General features: G+C 48.0%; 2 protein-coding genes across 3 annotated transcripts in view; both read left to right on the forward strand.

The window, feature by feature from the left end:
- Positions 1 to 1,334: 1,334 nt before the first annotated feature.
- On the forward strand, positions 1,335 to 5,695 carry FOLR3 (folate receptor 3 (gamma)). The gene is given in 5 exon segments (XM_010849486.1): positions 1,335 to 1,452; positions 1,527 to 1,703; positions 4,555 to 4,743; positions 4,944 to 5,094; positions 5,219 to 5,695. Coding segments are annotated over 4 exon segments (741 nt in total). The 5' UTR covers positions 1,335 to 1,452; positions 1,527 to 1,538; the 3' UTR covers positions 5,455 to 5,695.
- Positions 5,696 to 10,979: 5,284 nt separating this feature from the next.
- Positions 10,980 to 20,884, forward strand: part of FOLR1 (folate receptor 1 (adult)) — an 11,036-nt gene continuing 1,131 nt past the window's right edge. The window contains exons 1-3 of one of the 2 annotated variants that reach the window (XM_010849488.1): positions 10,980 to 11,092; positions 17,663 to 17,874; positions 18,824 to 19,012. In XM_010849488.1, coding sequence (XP_010847790.1) covers positions 17,725 to 17,874; positions 18,824 to 19,012 — 339 coding nt within the window. In that variant the 5' untranslated portion in view covers positions 10,980 to 11,092; positions 17,663 to 17,724. The remainder of the gene's footprint in view (positions 11,093 to 17,662; positions 17,875 to 18,823; positions 19,013 to 20,884) is intronic. The other variant, XM_010849487.1, reaches the window with a different exon arrangement.

Below are 20,884 nucleotides of genomic sequence, written 5' to 3' on the forward strand. Positions count from 1 at the left end.
GTAGGTGTCCAGCACCTACATGCTGGTTTTGTTTTCTCAGGTATACATCCAGGAGTGGAATTTCTGGGTCATATGATAGTTCTATTTTTAGTTTTTTGAGAATCTTCCGTGCTGTTTTCCATAGTGGTTGCACCAACTTACATTCCCACCAGCACCAGCTGGTTTCCCGGCACCACTTATTGAAGAGACTGTCTCTTCTCCATTGTATACTCTTGACTCCTTTGTCGTAGTTTAATTGACCGTAAGTGTATACACCTTTCTTTTGTCACTTAACAATGTACTTGGAAAGTTTTCCATATTCATACGTCAAGAGTTCTCTGAATCTTTTTCAACAGGTTAAATCCCACTGGGTGTGTATACCATAATTTAACTGGCTCTGAACTGAAAGACAATTGAGCTGTTTCCTAGACAAAGCCTCTAGACTTCGCTGACTGAGCGGTTGACCAAGCAGTCTGCACAGGCTTATAAAAGAGAGGGGAGACACTCTCCTATCCCAGATAGGCTGAGGGCAGAGGTAAGAGCAGGACAGGGAGGAAAAGTAGGGATGGGAAGTAGGAGGTGAGAGGCAAGATGGGGGCTCCCCTGGTGTCCTGGGAGGGCTTTTCCTCTGATGCCTCCACCACCCACTGCTCTGGCTCAGTTTCTCCTCCACATTCTCCTTACTTCTTGGCCTTCCCCAAGGTCCAGTCCTGACTCTGCCCAGGGAACTTCCCAAGACCTCTCAGTGGGGGTTGCAGAGGGTTGTTGAGGTGTAAGGACCTGAGGTTTAGCTCTCACTAGGGCTTCCCTGGTAGCTCAATTGGTAAAGAATCTGCCTGCCATGCAGGAGACCCTGGTTTGATCCCTGGGTCAGGAAGATTTCCTGGAGAAGGATTAGGCAACCCACTCCAGTATTCTTGCCTGGAGAATCCCCATGGACGGAGGAGCCTGGGGGTCTACAGTCCATGGGGTTGCAAAGAATTGGACATGACTGAGCAACTAAGCACAGCACAGCACAGCTTTCCATATAGCCTTCTCGCTACTCTCAGCTCCCTTGGCACAGGCTCCGGAACCTTAAGCAAGAACTGAATGGTTCAATGGCCTTCATCTGGCCACTGGTCAGCTTCCCTGTTTACTCCGCTGGCAATCTCTTGGCTCCTAAACTTAGGTTGCTTCGGGCTAGTTGGGATGGGATGAGGAAGCAGAAGCAAAGGCTGGCTGACACCCCTCCTCTCACTCAAAAACCCCATCAGCAGATTATGCCCCATGGTTCCTGTTATGCAGGACCCTCTGATTGTGGTGAAATACTGTTTGGCAAAACCGGAAGGGGATGTCTAGAGAGGGGTGGTGGCTCCCTCCACGTCACAGAGCTAGTGTTGAAATGTCCTCAGGTGGGGGTGGATTCCTACCACTTGGTCCAGACCTCTACAGGCCCTTCATCGCTCAGCTCATTGGTGAAGTGGGGTAAGCCAGGTGAGGAGGCCAGATCTGGGTTTGGGAGGGAGACAGGAAATCTGACCAAGAGTCTTATGGTGGCTTCCTGGCAGGAGTGAGTGGTCATGGCTTGGCAGATGACACAGTTGCTGCTTCTGGCTTTGGTGGCTGCTGCATGGGGTGCCCAGGTCCCCAGAACTCCACGGGCCAGGACAGACGTACTTAATGTCTGCATGGATGCTAAGCACCACAAGGCAGAACCAGGCCCAGAGGACAGTCTACACGAGCAGGTGAGGATGGGGTGGGGTCTGGGGTAGGGGAGAGGGAAGACCCCCAAAAAGGGAGAAGTTAGGGTGATGGGAAGATCAGCTTTGGGAGTGATGGAGGCAGGAGGGTGGCAGGGAGGTGATCCTGGTGGACCTCTCCTAGGAGGTCACTACAACACTGGGAGGACTATTTATCTAGCGCCCTCTATGGGTCAAGTGTTTTCCTCACACCTTGTCTGTGAATACCTACTTGATAGGTGGTAGGAAGGAAATGGCAACCCACTCCAGTGTTCTTGCCTGGAGAATCCCAGCGACGGGGGAGCCTGGTGAGCTGCTGTCTATGGGGTCACACAGAGTCGGACATGACTGAAGCGACTTAGCAGCAGCAGCAGCAGGTGGTCTCTATTTATACAAATGAGGAAATAGGCCCAGAGAAGGCACAGGTAGACATGGGAACTAAGAATCCAGCCGGGAGAGGGACTGGTGGTACCTTTCCCAACCTGCACTATGTGCCAGCCCATGGAGCTCAAAGTCAAGGTAGGAGAGACAGGTCTCTCATGGTCACCATGTAACAAAGAACTACAAATAGGCCAGGTCCTCACCTCCATTAGGTCCTGATGAGAAAGTGGCAAATCAGATACGCTGGGAAGACTTCCAAGTAAAGAGGCCATTGGCTTGGCCTTGGAGGTTGAGTAAGAGTTTTCCAGGAAGACAAAGCAGGAAAAGGCAGCCTAGCAGAGGACGGTGTGTACACAGGTTGGAGGGTGACACATGCGTGGTGCCAAGTCCAGTGTGGCCAGAGCCAAGAACACTGCGGCCCGCAGAGAAGGGGAGGTGAGGCTGGTCTCAAGGGAAGATCCCTAAAGCAGCTCAGGAACTCTGAGCTTGAAGTTGAACTCCAGGCTCATGAGAAATGCGGGTATCTTATCCCCTCTGGTCTCTCCCTCGGCTCCCTACAAGCCTTCACACTGCTGGGGGTGCTGCAGTGTCCCCAGGGAAAGGCTGGCATGGACTGTCTCCAGGGTCTTCAAGTGAAGAGAGGGAAGTTCAGCAGCCCATGACTTCTGAGCTATTTCCAACAGTTCATTTGCTAGTAAAATACCCATAACATAAAATTTGCCATTTACGCATTTCTAAGCATGCAATGCTGTGGCATTAGGTAGATTCACATGCAAACCTCACCACCATCACCACCATCCACCTCCAGAATGTTTTCATCTTCCAAAACTGAAAGTCCATATGCACCACCGCATTTTTAGGATTTTTTAAGTTTTAAAGGGGGCTTTAAAGAACCTTTAGTAGCACTTCCTCTTTGCCAAGAAATGGTGCGCAGATCTTTGAGGAAGACAGGTGACTGCAATTCAGAGGGACATAGGCTATGTGAGAGTGGCCGGTTTTCTAGAGCCTCTCCAAAACGGGCCAGGAAGTATTTTTCATTACATGTATTAATCCTTTCAGAGGAGGAAACCACTGACCCTGGCTGGCAGGTCAGGGATGCAGTGGATGGGGTCTTGCAAGTTGACCAGGATTTGGGCATCTGAGGAACGATATGCACAAAAAGCTAGGGAAGCCTGGAAGCAGGCTCTGCGGCAGCAGCTCCAGGCATGGGCTTGGTTATTGGAGAGGGATCAGTTTGGCTCCGCCATCAAGGACTTTCCTTAGTTTCTCCTGAGTGTCCGGAGCCATCACAACTGCCCCCTCACTTGAGCCTGCATGCTTGAGTTCATCTCAGACATTTCAAGCATCATGATCACTCAGCTCCTGACTCCCAGCCCACGGCAATTCCTAAAAACCACAATCACTTCTCCCATCTTGTGTATGTGTGCTAAGTCGCTTCAGTCGTGTCCAGCTCTGTGTGAACCACTGAACTGTAGCCCACCAGGCTCCTGTGTCCGTGGGACTCTCCAGGCAAGAATACTGGAGTGGGTTGCTGTGCCCTCCTCCAGGGGATCTTCCCAACTCAGGGATTGAACCTGTGTCTCTTATATCTCCTGCATTGGCAGGGGGGTTCTTTCCCACTAGCACCACTTGGGAAGCCCCTGCTACCTTCTTACCTGCCTTGAATTTACCTCTCCAGGATTGCCTCCCATATTTAGTCCCATGGCCCGTGGCCGGGCCATGTGTGGGTCACTGCCACTCTGCGCCTCTCTTCTTTCAAGACCTACCAGGAGTCCCCTCACCTGGGCTTCCAGACCCTGAAAGAGCCAGACCAGTCCCCTTTCCTCCACCCCCCACCACAACCTGAGTCCAGGATTCCCCTCTCCTCTCTGTCCTGAGTTAAAACCTTAACCTTACCATCCACAAAGGGTGCCGCTTCCTTAAACTCTGTAAAACTGGAGTAATGGTCTTTCGACTGGGACCATTATCTTCAGTAAGAGAAGATAAAGTGCAAGAATCTCAGGGACTTTGCATCTGCTCTTTTCTGTGCCCCCAGTGTTCTCTGTATCCCCCCTCCCTGCCCCTCACTAAAACCATAAGCTCAAGGAGGGCAGAGATTTGATCTATTTTGTTCATTACAGTATACTCATCAGCCAGCACAGTGCCTGCACTCAGTTAATACCAGCTCGGTGCAAAATGAATAATATAAATAACCCAGATAACGTGAAATAACTTTGTAAACAGTTTAGAGATGTACAAATAATAATGTCCCCCCAGATGATGATTCCCCAGATCTCCCACGTCCCCTGTGTTACTTTCTGTTAGAAGGTCAGTATTATTACTGCCTCTACCCCAAAATGAGGGTTCTCAAGTCCAGGCTCAGGGGCAGCCTCCCCAGCGAGTGATCCTCTGGATGATCTACCCGAGGCAGAGGAGCCAGAATATGGAGATGGCCACGGTGGCTCAAGGACTTAGCCCCACATCTTCCCCTCCACAGTGCAGCCCCTGGAGGAAGAATGCCTGCTGCTCTGTCAACACCAGCATAGAAGCCCATAAGGACATTTCCTACCTGTACAGATTCGACTGGGACCACTGCGGCAAGATGGAGCCTGCTTGCAAGCGCCACTTTATTCAGGACACCTGTCTCTACGAGTGCTCACCTAATCTGGGGCCCTGGATCCGGGAGGTATGGGCACCAGCCCCACAGACAGGAGCTTCAGCAGAGGGCAGAGTCTACTGGTCACTTGCAGGGAGGGTGTGGTTCATGAATTCTGGTCTGAGGGTGATAGAGGCATCGCCCCCACCTCCCCAACCCTGGACCCCATCAAGGCTATAGCAGCTGAGATCCCTGACAGACTGGCTCCCTCCCTCCCCTGACCCCTCCAGGTTAACCAGAGGTGGCGCAAAGAGCGGGTGCTGGGTGTGCCCCTGTGCAAAGAGGACTGTCAGAGCTGGTGGGAAGACTGCCGCACCTCCTACACCTGCAAGAGCAACTGGCACAGGGGCTGGAACTGGGACCTCAGGTGAGGACTGGGGGGTGTGGGGAGTGGGAGGGGGAGGTGGGGGTGTGGAAGGGTTTATGGAGATTTGCGGTTGTGGGGTTGGTAGAGCAAGAGATGGTTCTGGACCTAGTGGCTACAGGTCTTCCATCCTCCCCACAGGGTACAACCAGTGCCCAGTGAAAGCTGCCTGCCACCGCTTTGACTTCTACTTCCCGACGCCTGCTGCTCTGTGCAATGAAATCTGGAGTCACTCCTACAAGGTCAGCAATTACAGCCGGGGCAGCGGCCGCTGCATTCAGATGTGGTTCGACCCCTTCCAGGGCAACCCCAATGAGGAGGTGGCGAGATTTTATGCTGAGAACCCTACTTCTGGGTCCACACCCCAGGGGATCTGACCCCTCCTGCTCAACTTGACCCAGATGCTGCCACTCTGGCTCCTTAACTAAGCTGTTCTCGCTGCCGACACCTGAACATCTTCCTTACCTGCACCCAACCTGGGTGATTATCTCAGTTCAACCCAGCTCCACTCTCTCAGACGAGGAGGACTCATAATACCTTGGTCATTGTTTCCTGATCCAAAACCTTATGGGGATCCTCTGAGAGTTTATTCTAATAAATATATCCATGTGTGTACTGTATTTTATAAATAATTTGGGGATGAGTGGGTTGGGAGGTGGTAGGCATGCCTTATTGCTCCATCCTTCCTGTTGAGAGGTCCCAAAAGGGACTGGGCTAGCATGAAGTTCATCAGCAAGCAGAGGGTGGAAGTTCATCCTTAGCCTGGGGCTCTTCTGCACTGGCCTTCCCCCTCCTATACCACAAGAGAACAAGAGAATTGGTGGAGGGAAGCTGGGAGAGACTGGCAGATGAGTTATTGGCTCCTGAAGTTTCTTTCCCTTTCCTTCCCTTACTAGATGTGGGCTGGGAAGGAGATATTGGTGGGCAGACCCTCATGAGGAAAGCTTGCATTGTCTCAGTTTCGTTTTTGTTTTGTTTTTTCGTTTTTGTTTTTAATGACAATTCTACAGTGAATAACAATATACATAGTAGAATGCTATACTGTTGGATTCCAGAAGAGGGATTGCTGGGTCAAGGAGCATTTGGATTTATAATTTTGATAGTTATAATTCTACAGGGGTTGTATCAATGGGGCCCCCACCAGCAATGTACGAGTGCCTTATTTCCCCATCATGTGGTCAACCCAGTAGAGCATCACACTTTGAATGTTCTACTAAGCTGACTTTCTTCTAAACTGATAGGTGGGATAAAGGGCGTCTCAGTAGAGTTTTTCACTGGCCATGTTTCTTACCACGAGAACAAGGTTTCTGAGATCTTTCCATATTGATCTACAGAGACTAGTTCATTCTGTTTCATTGCTGGGCAATATTCCATTCTATGTATTGATCACACTTAATTCATTCACTTACTGATGGACATTTGAGGGAGGGAGGTTCATTCTTTTATGGCCTTGACATCTTTGAAAGTTATTTCATAGAATAACTCTCAGTTTGGGTTTATCTGACTGAGGTTCTGCACTTTGGACATGAATATCCTGAAAGCAATTCTGTGTGCTCTTGATGCATCGTGGTGGCGGGGGGCATAGGTGTCAGGTTGGCCCATTCCTGAGGACGTTAACTGGTTGGGATTGGGTCTGCCGGGTTTCTCCATTACTTTCCCCCTTTTTGTAATTAATAAGTATGTTGTAGGTAGATATTTTGAGGATGGCAAATATCCTATTCATCATCAAACTTTCACCCTGGAATTTTACTATCTGATGGACGCTTTTTAAAAAATGAAAACAAATACCGAAAAAATGTTTTATTTTTGTGACACCCCCCTCTCCAACCCTTTAAATGCTTTCCCATGGTATCTGCTGGAAAAACCAAACTCCTTCAGTGGCCCAGAAGTCCCCTCCTCTCTGGGTTCCTAGAATGTTCTTGTATATTCTGCAGGCTGACTCACTGTGTTCAGTTGAGCTTCCTAGAATGTTTTGATACTCTGCAGGCTGACTTCTTGTAGCCACTTAGAGTTCATCCTATGATTAATTCCTCAAAAAGAGTCAGACACGACTTAGCACAACAAACGACTTCTGACAACCCAACCAAAAGAACTTCTCACCTGGGTACTTTCTCATCACATCACGGGTCCTCTTGTATAGATATCAATTCGCTGTGCTTATTGTCTGACTTTCCCTACAAAACATACACACGTTAAGGCAAAGGCTGTGTCTATGTCATTTTGTGTCAGATCCCCTGGCCCTGGGTCAGTGCCTCGCACAGAGGAGGTGCTTAGGAAGCAAAGGAATCCATGCACTCAGTCTGTCGGTCAACAGATGCCTTCTGGCTGTGTCAGCTGACACGTAGGCAACTAAGTGCCTTGTACTCTCTGGTGGGGGCAGACAGACAGACCTGATAACTGACAATTCTTAGCACACTGAGCTGAGGGTTTGCTCCAGGGGAGCACAGAGTGTGGCGCAGTTCTGTGGAAGCCAGAAAGGTGAGGGAAGGTTTCCAGAGAGAGCGTAGTGTTGACCAAGCAGATTAGGCAGGAGGAATGACATTTTCTGGAGAAGGTTCAAGAAGTACAAAGGCTTGGAGGTGATAGAAGCACGAGGAGAATTTCTAGGTGGCTAAGATAGAAGTTAAGAGGACAAGGGCAGGAAATGAGGCCAGAGAAGAAACACTGGATCTGCAGTCCTCAGACTCTGATGCCTTCACAGTGCTCTCCTTTCTTTGTGAAAGAAACCAGGCTTGGAATCAGACTCAGTTCTGAATCCTAGCCCCTCTTTGCTGCCTGGGAACTATATTTTTCTCAACTATGAGGATGGGTGGTAAGCAATTGCATATGATGCTGGCTCGCACTCAGGAAAAGCTCCAGCTTCTCCCATCCCCCCTCCCTGCAGCCCAGAGCCCCTACCCACGCAGGGCCAAAGACCTTCCTGTTATTTTTGTCTGGTCACAGAGTAGCCTTCAGTTTGGGGTCCACAAGGATGCTGACGGCTAACTTGGCTGATATTAAGCTTGTAATCCAGGTGGATACTCTCAAGATCAGCTTCACAGTGGCTGTTTGACTGTGTCTCTGCCTGTTGGCCAGGTGGTCTGAGCACTGGGGTCTCAGATTCAGAGCTCGGCATGAGATTCAGCAAGGGCAGGGACTCCTCATGGATTAGAACTCATGGGTCCAACTTACCTCCCACTTGCCAGTCTCTTCTTCTGAACCCCTGAGTTCTCAGGGGTCAAACATCACTCCTGAGTGGATGGACTATCAGTTCAGTTCAGTTCAGTCCAATCACTCAGTTGTGTCCAACTCTTTGCGACCCCATGAACTGCAGCACGCCAGGCCTCCCTGTCCATCACCAACTCCCGGAGTTCACCCAAACTCATGTCCATCAAGTCGGTGATGCTATCCAGCCATCTCATCCTCTGTTGTCCCTGTCTCCTCCTGCCCCCAATCCTTCCCAGCATCAGAGTCTTTTCCAATGAGTCAGCTCTTCGCATGAGGTGGCCAAAGTATTGGAGTTTCAGCTTCAACAGCAGTCCTTCCAATGAACACCCAAGACTGCTCTCCTTTAGGATGGACTGGTTGGATCTTCTTTGCAGTCCGAAGGACTCTCAAGAGTCTTCTCCAACACCAGAGTTCAAAAGCATCTATAAAGTCCAATTTATAATCAACTTCTGGTGCAGGGGCAGAGAATGGGGGACAGGGAAAGTCCATCCTGATGAACACATACGTGAGTGTGTGTGCTCAGTCCTGTCCATTTCTTTTGCAAACCCCTGGCCTATAGTCTGCCAGGCTCTTCTATCCATGGGAATTCCCAGACAAGAATACTGGGGTGGGTTGCCATTTCCTACTCCAGGGGATCTTCCCAACCCAGGGAGAGAACTGGTGTCTCCTGTGTGTCCTACATTGGCGGGCAGATTCTATACCACTGCGCCACCTGGGAAGCCCTTAGATGAGTGTATAGGAGAATGCTTTGGGGCATTCCTGGACACATGGCCATGCTTCTCCAATCAGGAGAAGGCTGAGTTGGGCTTGTAAAGCCAGGAGGGATGTCTGGGGGTCCTAGCTGCCTTCTACCTGCTCAGGTGTTCAGAGGGCTTAGTCCTCCCAGCTTGTCTGTCACAAGATTCAGGAATGGCTCACTCTGCGGGAGAGGGAAAGCAGGGCACAAGATGGGGGTCTCCTGGGAGTCCATTTCTTCCCTCCTCCCCGCATTGGAGTCAATTTCTTTGCAGGCCTATGGGGCTTTCCTTCTTGGCTGATTCTCCTCCAGTAATCCGGCTGCCTCTTCTGGCTCTCAGCTCCCCACTTCCTTGCTCCATGGGCCCAGACCGGTGCCCTTTACAAGCATTTTTTTTTTTTTAACTGAGACCTTTTTTAAAATTTTTGTTAATTTTTTGGCTACAGTAGGTCTTTGTTGCTGTGCTCAGGCTTTCTCTAGTTGCAGCGAGCAGGGCCTATTCTGTGGTTGTGGTGTCCAGGCTTCTCATTGTGATAGCTTCTCTTGTGGAGCGAGGGCTCTAGGGTGCTTTGGCTTAGTAGCTGCAAGACTCAAGCTCAGTAGCTGTGGTGCAAGGGCTTAGTTGCTCTAAGGCATGTGAAATCTTCCTGGACCAAGGGTCGAACCCATGTCCCCTGTATTGGCAGGCGGATTCTTAACCACTGGACCACCAGCGAAGTCCTCCAACAGTACTGAGGCCCTATATTCTTTAAACTTCTGCTGCTGTGTGTAGGCTGATGGCTTCCACATCCAACATGGACCCTTCCCTGGGTTTTCTCTTTTACCACAACCTCACACCACGTTGCACATAGCACCTCAACACAAGAGAGCTCAATGTTCTCTCCTGAACTTATTTCTTCCTCCTCTTTTCTTTTTCTCCAGCAGTGGTAGCAACCTGGCCTCAGAGGGTGTAAAAAGGAAGGCTCTGTTCCTGGCTGGGGTAGGAGTAGGGGGCGAGGAATCTACATTAGAGCAGACTGTTGGCTGCTGGAGAAAGTAGACTTGTGTGAATGGATGGAGGAAGGGAGGGGAGCTAGGGCCTTGGGACAACTGAGGCTCTAGTAAACTGAACATCTGTGATTTTACAGCTGGAAGTGGGTGATGCCTGAGGCTGATGAGATTGAAGAGTCAGTGGCTCTATAAGCTGGGGATATGGGAACTCTGCACTCTGTATGCTGAGTGCTGAAGAATTGATGCTTTCAAATTATTGTGATGCTGGAGAAGACTCTTGAGAGTCCCTTGGGCAGCAAGGAGGTCAAACCAGTCAATTAGAAAGGAAATCAACCCTGAACATTCACTAGAAGGACTGACGCTGAAGCTCCAATCCTTTGGCCACCTAATGCGAAGAACTGACTCATTGGAAAAGACTCTGATGCTGGGAAAGATGGAGGGCAGGAAGAGAAGGGGATGACAGAGGATGAGATGTTTGGATAGTATCACTGACTCAATGGACATGAGTTTGAGCAAATTCAGGGAGACAGTAAAGGACAGGGAAGCCTGAGATGCTGCAGTCCATGGAGTCGCAAAGAGTCGGACATGACTGAGTGACTGAACAAGAATAACACTCTGTTCAAGTGCCCTGGAGCTTGGAAACCTGTGCTCCAGCCTTTGCCCTGCAATGAGCTCTATCCTGATTCTCTGGGTCTCATTCTCTTTATCTGTAAAACAGGATGAGGGGGTTAGAAGTGGAGCAGATTATTTTAAAGGATCTCAGCAATTCAGGCTGCAAGGTTTTCTCAGAACTGAGTTTAGGGGAGAAAATGGAGTAAGTGGGGCTCGGTAATTGACCTTGGGCCTGCATTATTAATCCTCACACTCCTACCCACCACCCTCCCATGGAGGCCTGGCTGGAGCCCACATGCAATAATTAACTCCTGGGTGGCCTTCGCCCTATCCTAAGAGCCTCTCCTGGGCCACATTCCCACGGCCCGTCTCCTAGGCCACTAAGCCCTTCTGTCCCCTAGAGTGAGGCAAGGGGGACTGCAGAGCAGAACAGAAGCCTGAGCCAGACGAACAGCCAGCATTCCTCCCAGGTATGTTAGCTATACACCCTGGGGCACTCCCAGAAAGCACTAAAGGATCTGAACTGGAAGGATCCACTCTGGCAGGATCCCTAAAAGCAGAGAATCCAGAAGCAGAATCGGGGCCTGCCCAAGGTTAAACTATACGTTGGTAGAACCCAGGACTTTGCCTTTCAGCACTGCACTGAGTGCTCAGAGCTTTAAGTCTGGGACCATGTGGGGAGGGGTGGTGGTGTCAGGGTCATGATTGGTGTGGGGGTGGGAGGGGAGAAGGGAGGGGCAAGCTGGACCCAGATCTGAGCTGAGACCAGGAAGATGGGGAGGGGTTTACAGGCTGATTTATGTGGCATGGAGGGGAAGAAAGCACTGGCTCTAGAAAGAGGCCATAGCAAAAAAAAGAATCACCAACTGACTGAGTGGAGAAAGGGCTTTCTCAGCCCTCCCAGTACTCCCCCAGGAGTCTGCTAGTCACCCCATGGGAGCCTCCGCACAGCGAAGGTACAGGGGGCAAAAGCTGAAGGAGCCCTGCATTTGAGGGTCCAGAGTTGGACGTGGGTGGTCCCTACTGTGTGCTGCGGTTCATGGGGTCGCGAAGAGTCGGACACGACTGAGTGACTGAACTAAACTGAACTGAACTGTGTGACTTGGGGCACGTTCCTCATTCCCAAGTGATTTCTCAGTCCCGGCCCAGGTGGCTAGTGATTGTTAGGGCTTCCCCCCTACATTTAATCCTCAGGTAAGGAAACTAAGCCTCAAGATAATGTGAGTTATTTTCCCCCAAGGTCAAGGGGGGGTGGAGGGAGTGTGAGAGTTGGGATCCGAAACCCTGTGCTCTAAACTGTTAGACTCTGTGCTCCCAAAGGAACCTAATTGTGAACCATGTGGCATTTCCAAGAGTTAAGATGTCTCCTGTGCTCTTGGAGATCAGGGAGTGACAGGGTCCATGGAGAGATAATTGGATCCTGGAATGAATGAATTAGTAAATGAATGAACACCTAAACAGTGAACAATAAACATGTGTAGCAGGATATTGAATTGTGGAAGGGTGAAAAGTGAGGACACAAGGAGGATGAGGGGAGCTTTGTGGGAATTTAATTCCAGGTTTCCCAGAGCCCTTAGGGCAGAGTCAGCCTGGAGGCCACTCAGCTCAGCCCCCATCCAGGAGACCCAGGCACGATGCTGGAGTTCTTCAGGAGATGGGGGGCAATGGGAGGGCAGGGCAACTTTGTGAGCAGGGAGGATGCATAAGCTTTAGGAGCCATGGGAAATGAATTCTGGGCGTTTTAGGAGAACCAGGCACCTGGTGAGCAGTGGGATGAGGGAGCAGGCACCTCCCAAATCTCAGTGTGAGAGGTCAGGAGATTGAGATGCTATCAAGAGGCCAGCTCTGGGGCAGGGTTCAGGAGCCGCCCTGGACCCTGGAGGTGAACTGTTGCTCATGTCCACCTCCAAGCCTTTGTTCTCTGACATTGCCCCAGGTCACAGGGTCTCTGAGAGTAGCTAAATAATGAAACTGGAAAGAGCTGGAAGCAGGGCTTTAAAAAAAACAAAAAAAACATAGATCTGCATTTGGAGCTCCAAAATTAAGATACTGTTGTAAACTTTTACACAGTCATTTGTTGTCAAAATCTCATCTGAGAATGAACGCGAGGTTATTATTTTAATTATCCCACTAGTGTAGCTATTTCCCCATACAACATGTGCTTGATCACTGAGTGCATACAACTGTATTATCTTATTTTGCCTTACCTTTGATAAAACTGCCAGCGAAAGAATGTCGTTCTGCCATCTACAGGGAGTAAGTCATTAGCGACTTCAGTCACTGACCTTTTGTTGTTCAGTCAAGTCATGTCTTACTCTTTGTGATCCCATGGACTGTAGCATGCCTGGCTTCCTTGTCCTTCACTATCTCCCAGAGTTCGCTCAAATTCATGGCCATTGAGTTGGTGATGTCATCCAACCACCTCATCCTCTGTTGCCCTCTTCTGATCCTGCCCTCAATCCTTCCCAGAATCAGGGTCTTTTCCAATGAGTCAGCTCTTCGCATCAGGTGGCCAAAGGATTGGAGCTTCAGCTTCAGCATCAGTTCTTGTTGTTGTTGTTCAGTCACCCAGTCATGTCCGACTCTTTGCGACCCCACGGACTGCAGTGCACCAGGCCTCCCTGTCCCTCACCATCTCCTGAAGTTTGCCCAAATTCATGTCCATTGCATTGGTGATGCCATCTGATCCTCTGATGCCCTCTTCTCCTGCCCTCAATCTTTCCCAACATCAGGGACTTTTCCAGTCAGTCGGCTCTTCACATCAGATGACCAAAATACTGGAGCTTCAGCTTCAGCAGTCCTTCCAACAAGTATTCAGGGTTGATTTCCATTAAGATTGACTGGTTTGATCTCCTTGCTGTCCAAGGGACTCTCAGGAGTCTTCTCCAGCAGTTTGAAGGCATCAATTCTTCCGTTCTCCACCTTCTTTACAGTACAGCTTTCATAACGACATGTGACCTCTGGGAAGATCATAGCCTTGACTATATGACCTTTGTCGAAGAGTAATATTTCTGCTTTTCAACACACTGTCTAGGTTTGTCATAGCCTTCCTGCCAAGAAGCAAATGTCTTCGGATTTCGTGGCTGCAGTCACCATCTGCAGTGATTTTAGAGCCCACGAAGAGGAACTCTGTCACTACTTCCACCTTTTCCCCTTCTGTTTTCTATGAAGTAATGGGGCCAGATGCCATGATCTTAGTTTTTTTTAAGTTAATACTGGACACCTTCAGACCTGGAGGACTCATCTTTCGGTGGCATATATTTTTGTCCTTTTATACAGTTCATAAGGTTCTCACAGCAAGTATCCCGAGGTGGTTTCCCATTCCCTCCTCCAGTGGATCACATTTTGTCAGAACCCTCCTCTATGGCCCGTCCATCTTGGGTGGCCGTACATGACACGGCTCACAGCTTTATCAGGTTACACAAGCCGCTTTGCCACAACAAGGCAGTGATCCACAAAAGGGTAGCTTCAGTCCTACTGGTGAATATTAGGGTTGATTTCCTTTAGGATTGACTGGTTTGATCTCCTTGCTGTATAAGGAACTCCTTATCTTCGACAAAAGAGGCAAGAACATACAATGGAAAAAAGACAACTTCTTCAATAAATGGTGCTGGGAAAACTGAAGAGCTACCTGTAAAAGAGGGGCTTCCCAGGGGACGCTGATGGTAAAGAACTAACCTGCCAATGCAGGTGATGCAAGAGATGTGGGTTCAATCCCTGGATTGGGAAGATTCCCAGAGTAGGAAATAGCACCCTACTCCAGTATTTTTGCCTGTAAAATACCATGGGCAGAGGAGGCTACAGTTGCGCAGTCAGACATGATGGAGTGACTGAGCACAACAAGCAAAACATGTAAAAGGATGAAATTAGAACACTTCCCAACACTGCATGCGTGCTGGGTCCCTGCAGTCTTGTCCAACTCTTTGCAACCCTATGGACTGTAGCCCACCAGGGAATCCCACTCTGTCCATGGGATTCTCCAGGCAAGAATACTGGAGTGGGTTGTCATGCCTTTCTTCAAGGGATCTTTCTGAACCAGGGATCAAACCCATGTCTCTTACATCTTCTGTATTGGCAGGTGAGTTCTTTACCACTACCCACCTGGGAAGCCCTCCTAACACCATACACAAAAATAAACTCAAAATGGATTAAAGACTTACATTTAAGGCTGGAAACTATAAAGCTCTTAGAGGAAAACAGGCTTAGCACTCTTTGACATAAATGACAGAGAGATCTTCTCTAACCTATCTCCTAGAGTAATGGAATAAAAGCAAATATAAATGAATGAGACATAATTAAAATTAAAAGCTTTTGCATAGCAAAGGAAACAATAAACAAGATTAAAGTACAACCCTCAGAATGGGATAAAATTACAAACAACTGATGAAGGATTAATCTCCAAAATACATAAGGAGCTCATACAGCTCAATACCAAAAAAACAAACAGCCCAATCAAAAAATGGGCAGAAGACTAAAACAGACATTTCTCCAAAGAAGACATACAGAGGGTCAACAGACACATGAAAAGATGCTCAACATTGCTCAATATCAGAGAAAGGCAAATCAAAACTACAAAGAGCTATCACCTCACACCCATCAGAATGGCCATCATTAAAAAAAAAAAAAGAAACTACAAACAATAAATGCTGGAGAGGATGTGGAGAAAAGGAAACTTTTTTGTGCTGTTGGTGGGAATATAAATTGATTCTAATTTCAGCCACTATAGAGAACAATATGGAGATTCTTTAACAAAATAGGAATAAAACTGCCATGTGATAGTTCCACTACTAGGCGTAAACCCTGAGAAAACCACAATTCAAAAAAAACACTTGTACCCCAATGTTTACTGCAGCACTATTTACAATAGCTAGGACATTGAAGCATGGGCTTCCCATGTGACTCAGCTGGTAAAGAATCTGCCTGCAATGCGGGAGACCTGGGTTCGATCCCTGGGTTGGGAAGATCCCCTGGAGAAGGGAAAGACTACCCACTCCAGTATTCTGGCCTAGAGAATTCCATGGACTGTATAGTCTATGGGGTTGCAAAGAGTCAGACAAGATTGAGCGACTTTCACACACATAGGACTTGGAAGCAACCTAGACATCTATAGACAGATGGATGGATAAAGAAGTTGTGGTACATATATACAATGGAATATTACTCAGCCACAAAAAGGAACACATTTGAGTCAACTGTAGAGAGATGGATGAACTTAGAGTCTATTAGGCAGAACAAAATCAGAAAGAGAAAAACAAATATTGTATATTAACACATATATATGGAGTCTAGAAAAATGGTACTGATGAACATATTTACAGAGACGACCTGGAGATGCAGATGTAGAAGATGGACTGGTGGGCACAGTGGGAGAAGGACAGGGTAGGATAAATTGATACACTAGCACTGACCTACGTACACTATCCTGTGTAAAACAGGTAACCAGCAGGAAGCTGCTGTGTAACACAGGGAGCCAGCCTGGCACTCTGTGATAGCTGTCAACTACCATAGATGCACAGCTTGAAGGGAGGGGATGTATGCATACCTATGGCTGATTCATGTTGCGGTTGGACAGAAAACAACAACATTCTGTAAAGCAATTATCCTTCAATTAAAAAATAAATTTAAAAAAAAGATGCACAACTTGAGAATTGCAAGTTAAACTTTATTTGGGGCAAAATGAGGTCTGCAGCCCAGGAGGCAGCACCTCAGATAGCTCCGAGAGACTACTCCAAAGAGGCAGTCGGGGAAGGTCAATATATGTTTTGGTGAAGGAGGAGTTTAATGCAATCAATTGCTTACTTTACAAGAAGTTTTCTGCTAGTCGTGAGGATCTGATGTCACCATGAAGGGATTTATTGCTTCTCTAGATATGAGGAGATGCAAGGATTGGAATCATAAAATCAACTCCTAAAGATATCTAACTATCTAAAGACCTGTCCCACCGGATTCCCTGGGGCACATTCCACCCTGAACTTCCTCAGGGGGTGTTGAAGGTCAACAGCACAGCAGCGCAGGGTTTAATCTCCACAGAGGCAGGTGGCAAATGCCCTTGTGCAGGCGCTGCCTGCCACTGCTCTTGGCTCTTGCCAAGGCTCAGTGACCATTTGTAGTTGACACAACCTAGAGGAGTGGAATGGCGGGGGGTGCTCAAGAAAGAGGGTATGACTGATTCATGTTGATTTACAGCAGAGACCTCCACGGCACTGTGAAGCAATTGTTTTTATTGTTAGTCACTAAGTCGTCTGACTCTTTGCGACCCCATGGGCTGCAACTTGCCAGGATTCCCGGTCCTTCACCATCTCCTGGAATTTGCTCAGACTCCTGTCCCTTGGATCAATGATGCTATCTGACCATCTCATCCTCTGCCGCCCCTTTCTCCTTTTGTTTTCAATCTTTCCCAGGATCAGGTCTTTTCTAATGAGTCGGCTCATTGTAAAGCAATTATCTTCCAATTCCCTGGTGGCTCATGATAAAGCGTCTGCCTACAATGCCTACAATCCCTGGGTTGGGAAGATCCTCTGGAGAAGGAAATGGCACCCCACTCCAGTACTCTTGCCTGGAAAATCCCTTGGACGGAGGAGCCTGGTAGGCTACAGTCCATGGGGTGGCAAAGAGTTGGACTGAGCGACTTCACTTTCACTTTCTCTTCCAATTAAAAAAAAAGGTACCTTTTTTTTTTTACCTTGTGACTAGAAGCAACTTTCTACCGAGATGTGTGGTTCACTCAACTCAATAGCTCTTACACTGTGTGTGTTTTCAGTCAACAAATCTTAAAAGTTTAAACTCTGAAATATTTGCCTTCACGGATTTCAAAGGAGAGATTGTGGACCTCTGGCAATCTTCTGGCTATTTCTGAATTTTGCCCAAACTCCACCTGTCAGTTGCACCACTTGATCCTCAAGACCTTGTAGAAAAGCCAGGAAGGTATTGTCTCAAAAGCCTGTGTCTGATCCCAATCTTCCTGAGACTAGGAAGATTAGAGTTACTAGGGCTCAATCCCGCCCTAGACTCCACCCACCCTCCTAATTTATTATTAACAGCCTGAGGACCCACTTTGACTTTCCTTGCTGCCTTCAAGGAAATTGGTTCTTCAGAGACAGGCATGGCCTGGAAGATCACACCACTGCTGTGCCTTTTAGTGTGTGTGGCTGCTGTGGGGGCAGCCCGGCCCGGGACTCAGCTTCTCAACGTCTGCATGAATGCCAGGTACCATAAGGAAAAACCAGGTCCCGAGGACAAGTTACATGGACAGGTAGGCCGAGGGGTCATCTGGGATGGGGAAGAGCTGCCTCAGGGAACGTCTACCCCCGTCCTTGGTGGAGGCAGGGAAGTTCCCTGAACAGCTCTTTCTTCAGTTTGCATCGACTCTTTTACATGTACTGCGTGCCCAGTGTGGTCAGAACAATGCCTAGAGCTCAGCTTCTCGGTTGTTGAGTTTCCGTGTTACTCAAATCAGGAAGCAGGCCTGGAGAGACCTTTTGAGGGGAAGGAGGGGGTTGATTTTCTTTTTTAAATTTTTTTTTTAAAGTTTATATTTGGCTGTGTGGGGTCTTCATTGCGGTTCACAGCACAGGCTCTTTGCAGGCTTGGTTGCTCTGTGGCATATGGAGATCTTTGTTCCCCTATCAGTGATCAAACCCATATCCCCTGCATTGCCAGACAGATTCTTAACCACTGGACAAGCAGGGAAGTCCCCTTAATATTCTGCTTTTATACTAAATTCTAGGCCATGGGTTTTCATTCATTCATAAGATCATTGTGTATTTCTGTAATTATAACTCTACTGGGGTTGTGGTTCATTTAACTTGCTTCCTCACCTTCAGATCTTTATCTGAAGATGAGCCTTCCCAAAGAGGCTTAATCTGGTCATTCCAGAAAACTGAAATGTCCTGTTCCTCTCCTGTTTTGCCCAAAGCAATTATCCAGTGCTGTTTTCATTTTGTTCCCAGTTCCTAGAAAAATGCCTGGGTTAGAAATAGGAGCTCAATAAAAATTTGAATGAATGAATATTGTGATGACTGTTACCCCTGGGATCCCACAGTCTTGGAAAACCCTGTCCCCCAAAAAGGGTTCCTCCACCTGATGTTTCTCTGAAGACTGTTGGGGAATCAAGGACTGAAGGGGAAAGGCGGGAATATTCTGGTTGTGCTGGGTGTGAAGGATCACCCTTGAGTCCCTCTCCCCGCCGCCCCCCCCAACAGTGCAGCCCTTGGAAAAAGAATGCCTGCTGCTTTGTCAACACCAGCATAGAAGCGCATAAGGATATTTCCAGCCTGTACAGATTCGACTGGGACCACTGCGGCAAGATGGAGCCTGCATGCAAGCGCCACTTTATTCAGGACACCTGTCTCTACGAGTGCTCACCTAATCTGGGGCCCTGGATCCGGGAGGTATGGGCACCAGCCCCGCAGACAGGAGCTTCAGCAGAGGACAGCCCCCTAGCTGACCCACCCCCAGCCACTTGCAGGGACACTCCAGGAATTCTGGTTTGAGGAGGGTCGTGGGAGTACCTCTTTTGCCCCTTTCCTGTTTGCCCATTTCTGTTCCCCTCTAACCATCAGTTCAGTTCAGTCACTCAGTCGTATCTGACTCTTTGTGACCCCATAGACTGAAGCACACCAGGCTTCCCTGTCCATCACCAACTCCTGAAGCTTACTCAAACTCATGTTCATTGAGTCGGTGATGCCATCCAACCATCTCATCCTCTGTCTTCTCCTTCTCCTGCTTTCAGTCATTCCCAGCATCAGGGTCTTTTCAAATGAGTCAGTTCTTCACATCAGGTGGCCAAAGTATTGGAGTTTTAACTTCAGCATCAGTCCTTCCAATGAATACCCAGGACTGATCTCCTTTAGGATGGACTGGTTGGATCTCTTTGCAGTCCAAGGGACTCTCAAGAGTCTTCTCCAACACCACAGTTCAAAAGCATCAATTCTTCAGCTTTATAGTCCAACTCTCACAACCATACATGACTACTGGAAAAACCATAGCTTTGACTAGACAAACCTTTGTTGGCAAAGTAATGTCTCTGCTTTTTTATATGCTGTCTAGGTTAGTCATAACTTTCCTTCCAAGGAGCAAGCATCTTTTAATTTCATGGCTGCAGTCACCATCTGCAGTGATTTTGGAGCCCCCAAAAAATAATCTGCCACTGTATCCCCATCTATTTGCCATGAGGTGATGGGATCCTATGCCATGATCTTAGTTTTCTGAAGTTTTAAGCCTACTTTTTCACTCTACTCTTTCACTTTCATCAAGAGTCTATTTAGTTCTTTTCTTTCTGCCATAAGGGTGGTGTCATCTGCATATCTGAGGTTATTGATATTTCTCCCAGCAATCTTGATTCCAGCTTGTGCTTCACCCAGCCCAGCATCTCATGATGTACTCAGCATACAAGTTAAATAACCAGGGTGACAATATACAGCCTTGACGTATTCCTTTCCCAATTTGGAACCAGTCTGTTTTCCATCTCCACTTCTAACTGTTGCTTCTTGACCTACATACAGATTTCTCAGGAGGCAGGTGAAGTGGTCTGGTATTCCCATCTCTTGAAGAATTTTCCACAGTTTGTTGTGATCCACACACAGGCTTTGGCATAGTCAATAAAGCCGAAGTAGATGTTTTTCTGGAAGTCTCTTGCTTTTTCGATGATCCAGTGGATGTTGGCAATTTGATCTCTGGTTCCTCTAACCTTAAAACAACCTAATTATAGGGATGAAATCACCAGGCAATTTAACCTAATTCCTGACTTATGCTCTCCTGAATAGATACCATGCCTTGCCTAACCTGTTGATTCTTTTCCTAGATTAAAAAGTAAGGATGAAGAATTACTTAAGTAGCTAAAAAATGATTAACTCCGTACCTCCAACAGCTCCCTTAGCAAACCTGCAGGCAAGTCACTGGGCAATGTGGTATCTGAAGTCAGCCAGTCGGTGCACAAGGGAGAACAATGCATAATCTAACTTCCTGCCTTAATGGTTCCTTGAGGTTCTTTCCCCTTTTCTCCTTTAAAAGCGGGCATGGCTGAACATAATCTAGAGCTGGTCTCAGGACATGAATTAACTCCTCTCCAGATTGCTGGCTTTTCTTTTTTGAAATGCATATTTTTATTTATAATTTTATTTATTTATTTATGGCTGTGCTGGGTCTTCATTACTGCGTGGCCTTTTCTCTGGTTGCAGTGTATGGACTTCTCATTGCAGTGGCTTCTCTAGTTGTGGAGCACGGGCTCTAGGGCGCAAGGGCTTCAGTAGTTGTGGCGCTTG

The sequence above is a fragment of the Bison bison genome, unplaced genomic scaffold, assembly GCF_000754665.1.
Source record: "Bison bison bison isolate TAMUID 2011002044 unplaced genomic scaffold, Bison_UMD1.0 scf7180017864284, whole genome shotgun sequence".
Lineage (NCBI taxonomy): Eukaryota > Metazoa > Chordata > Mammalia > Artiodactyla > Bovidae > Bison > Bison bison.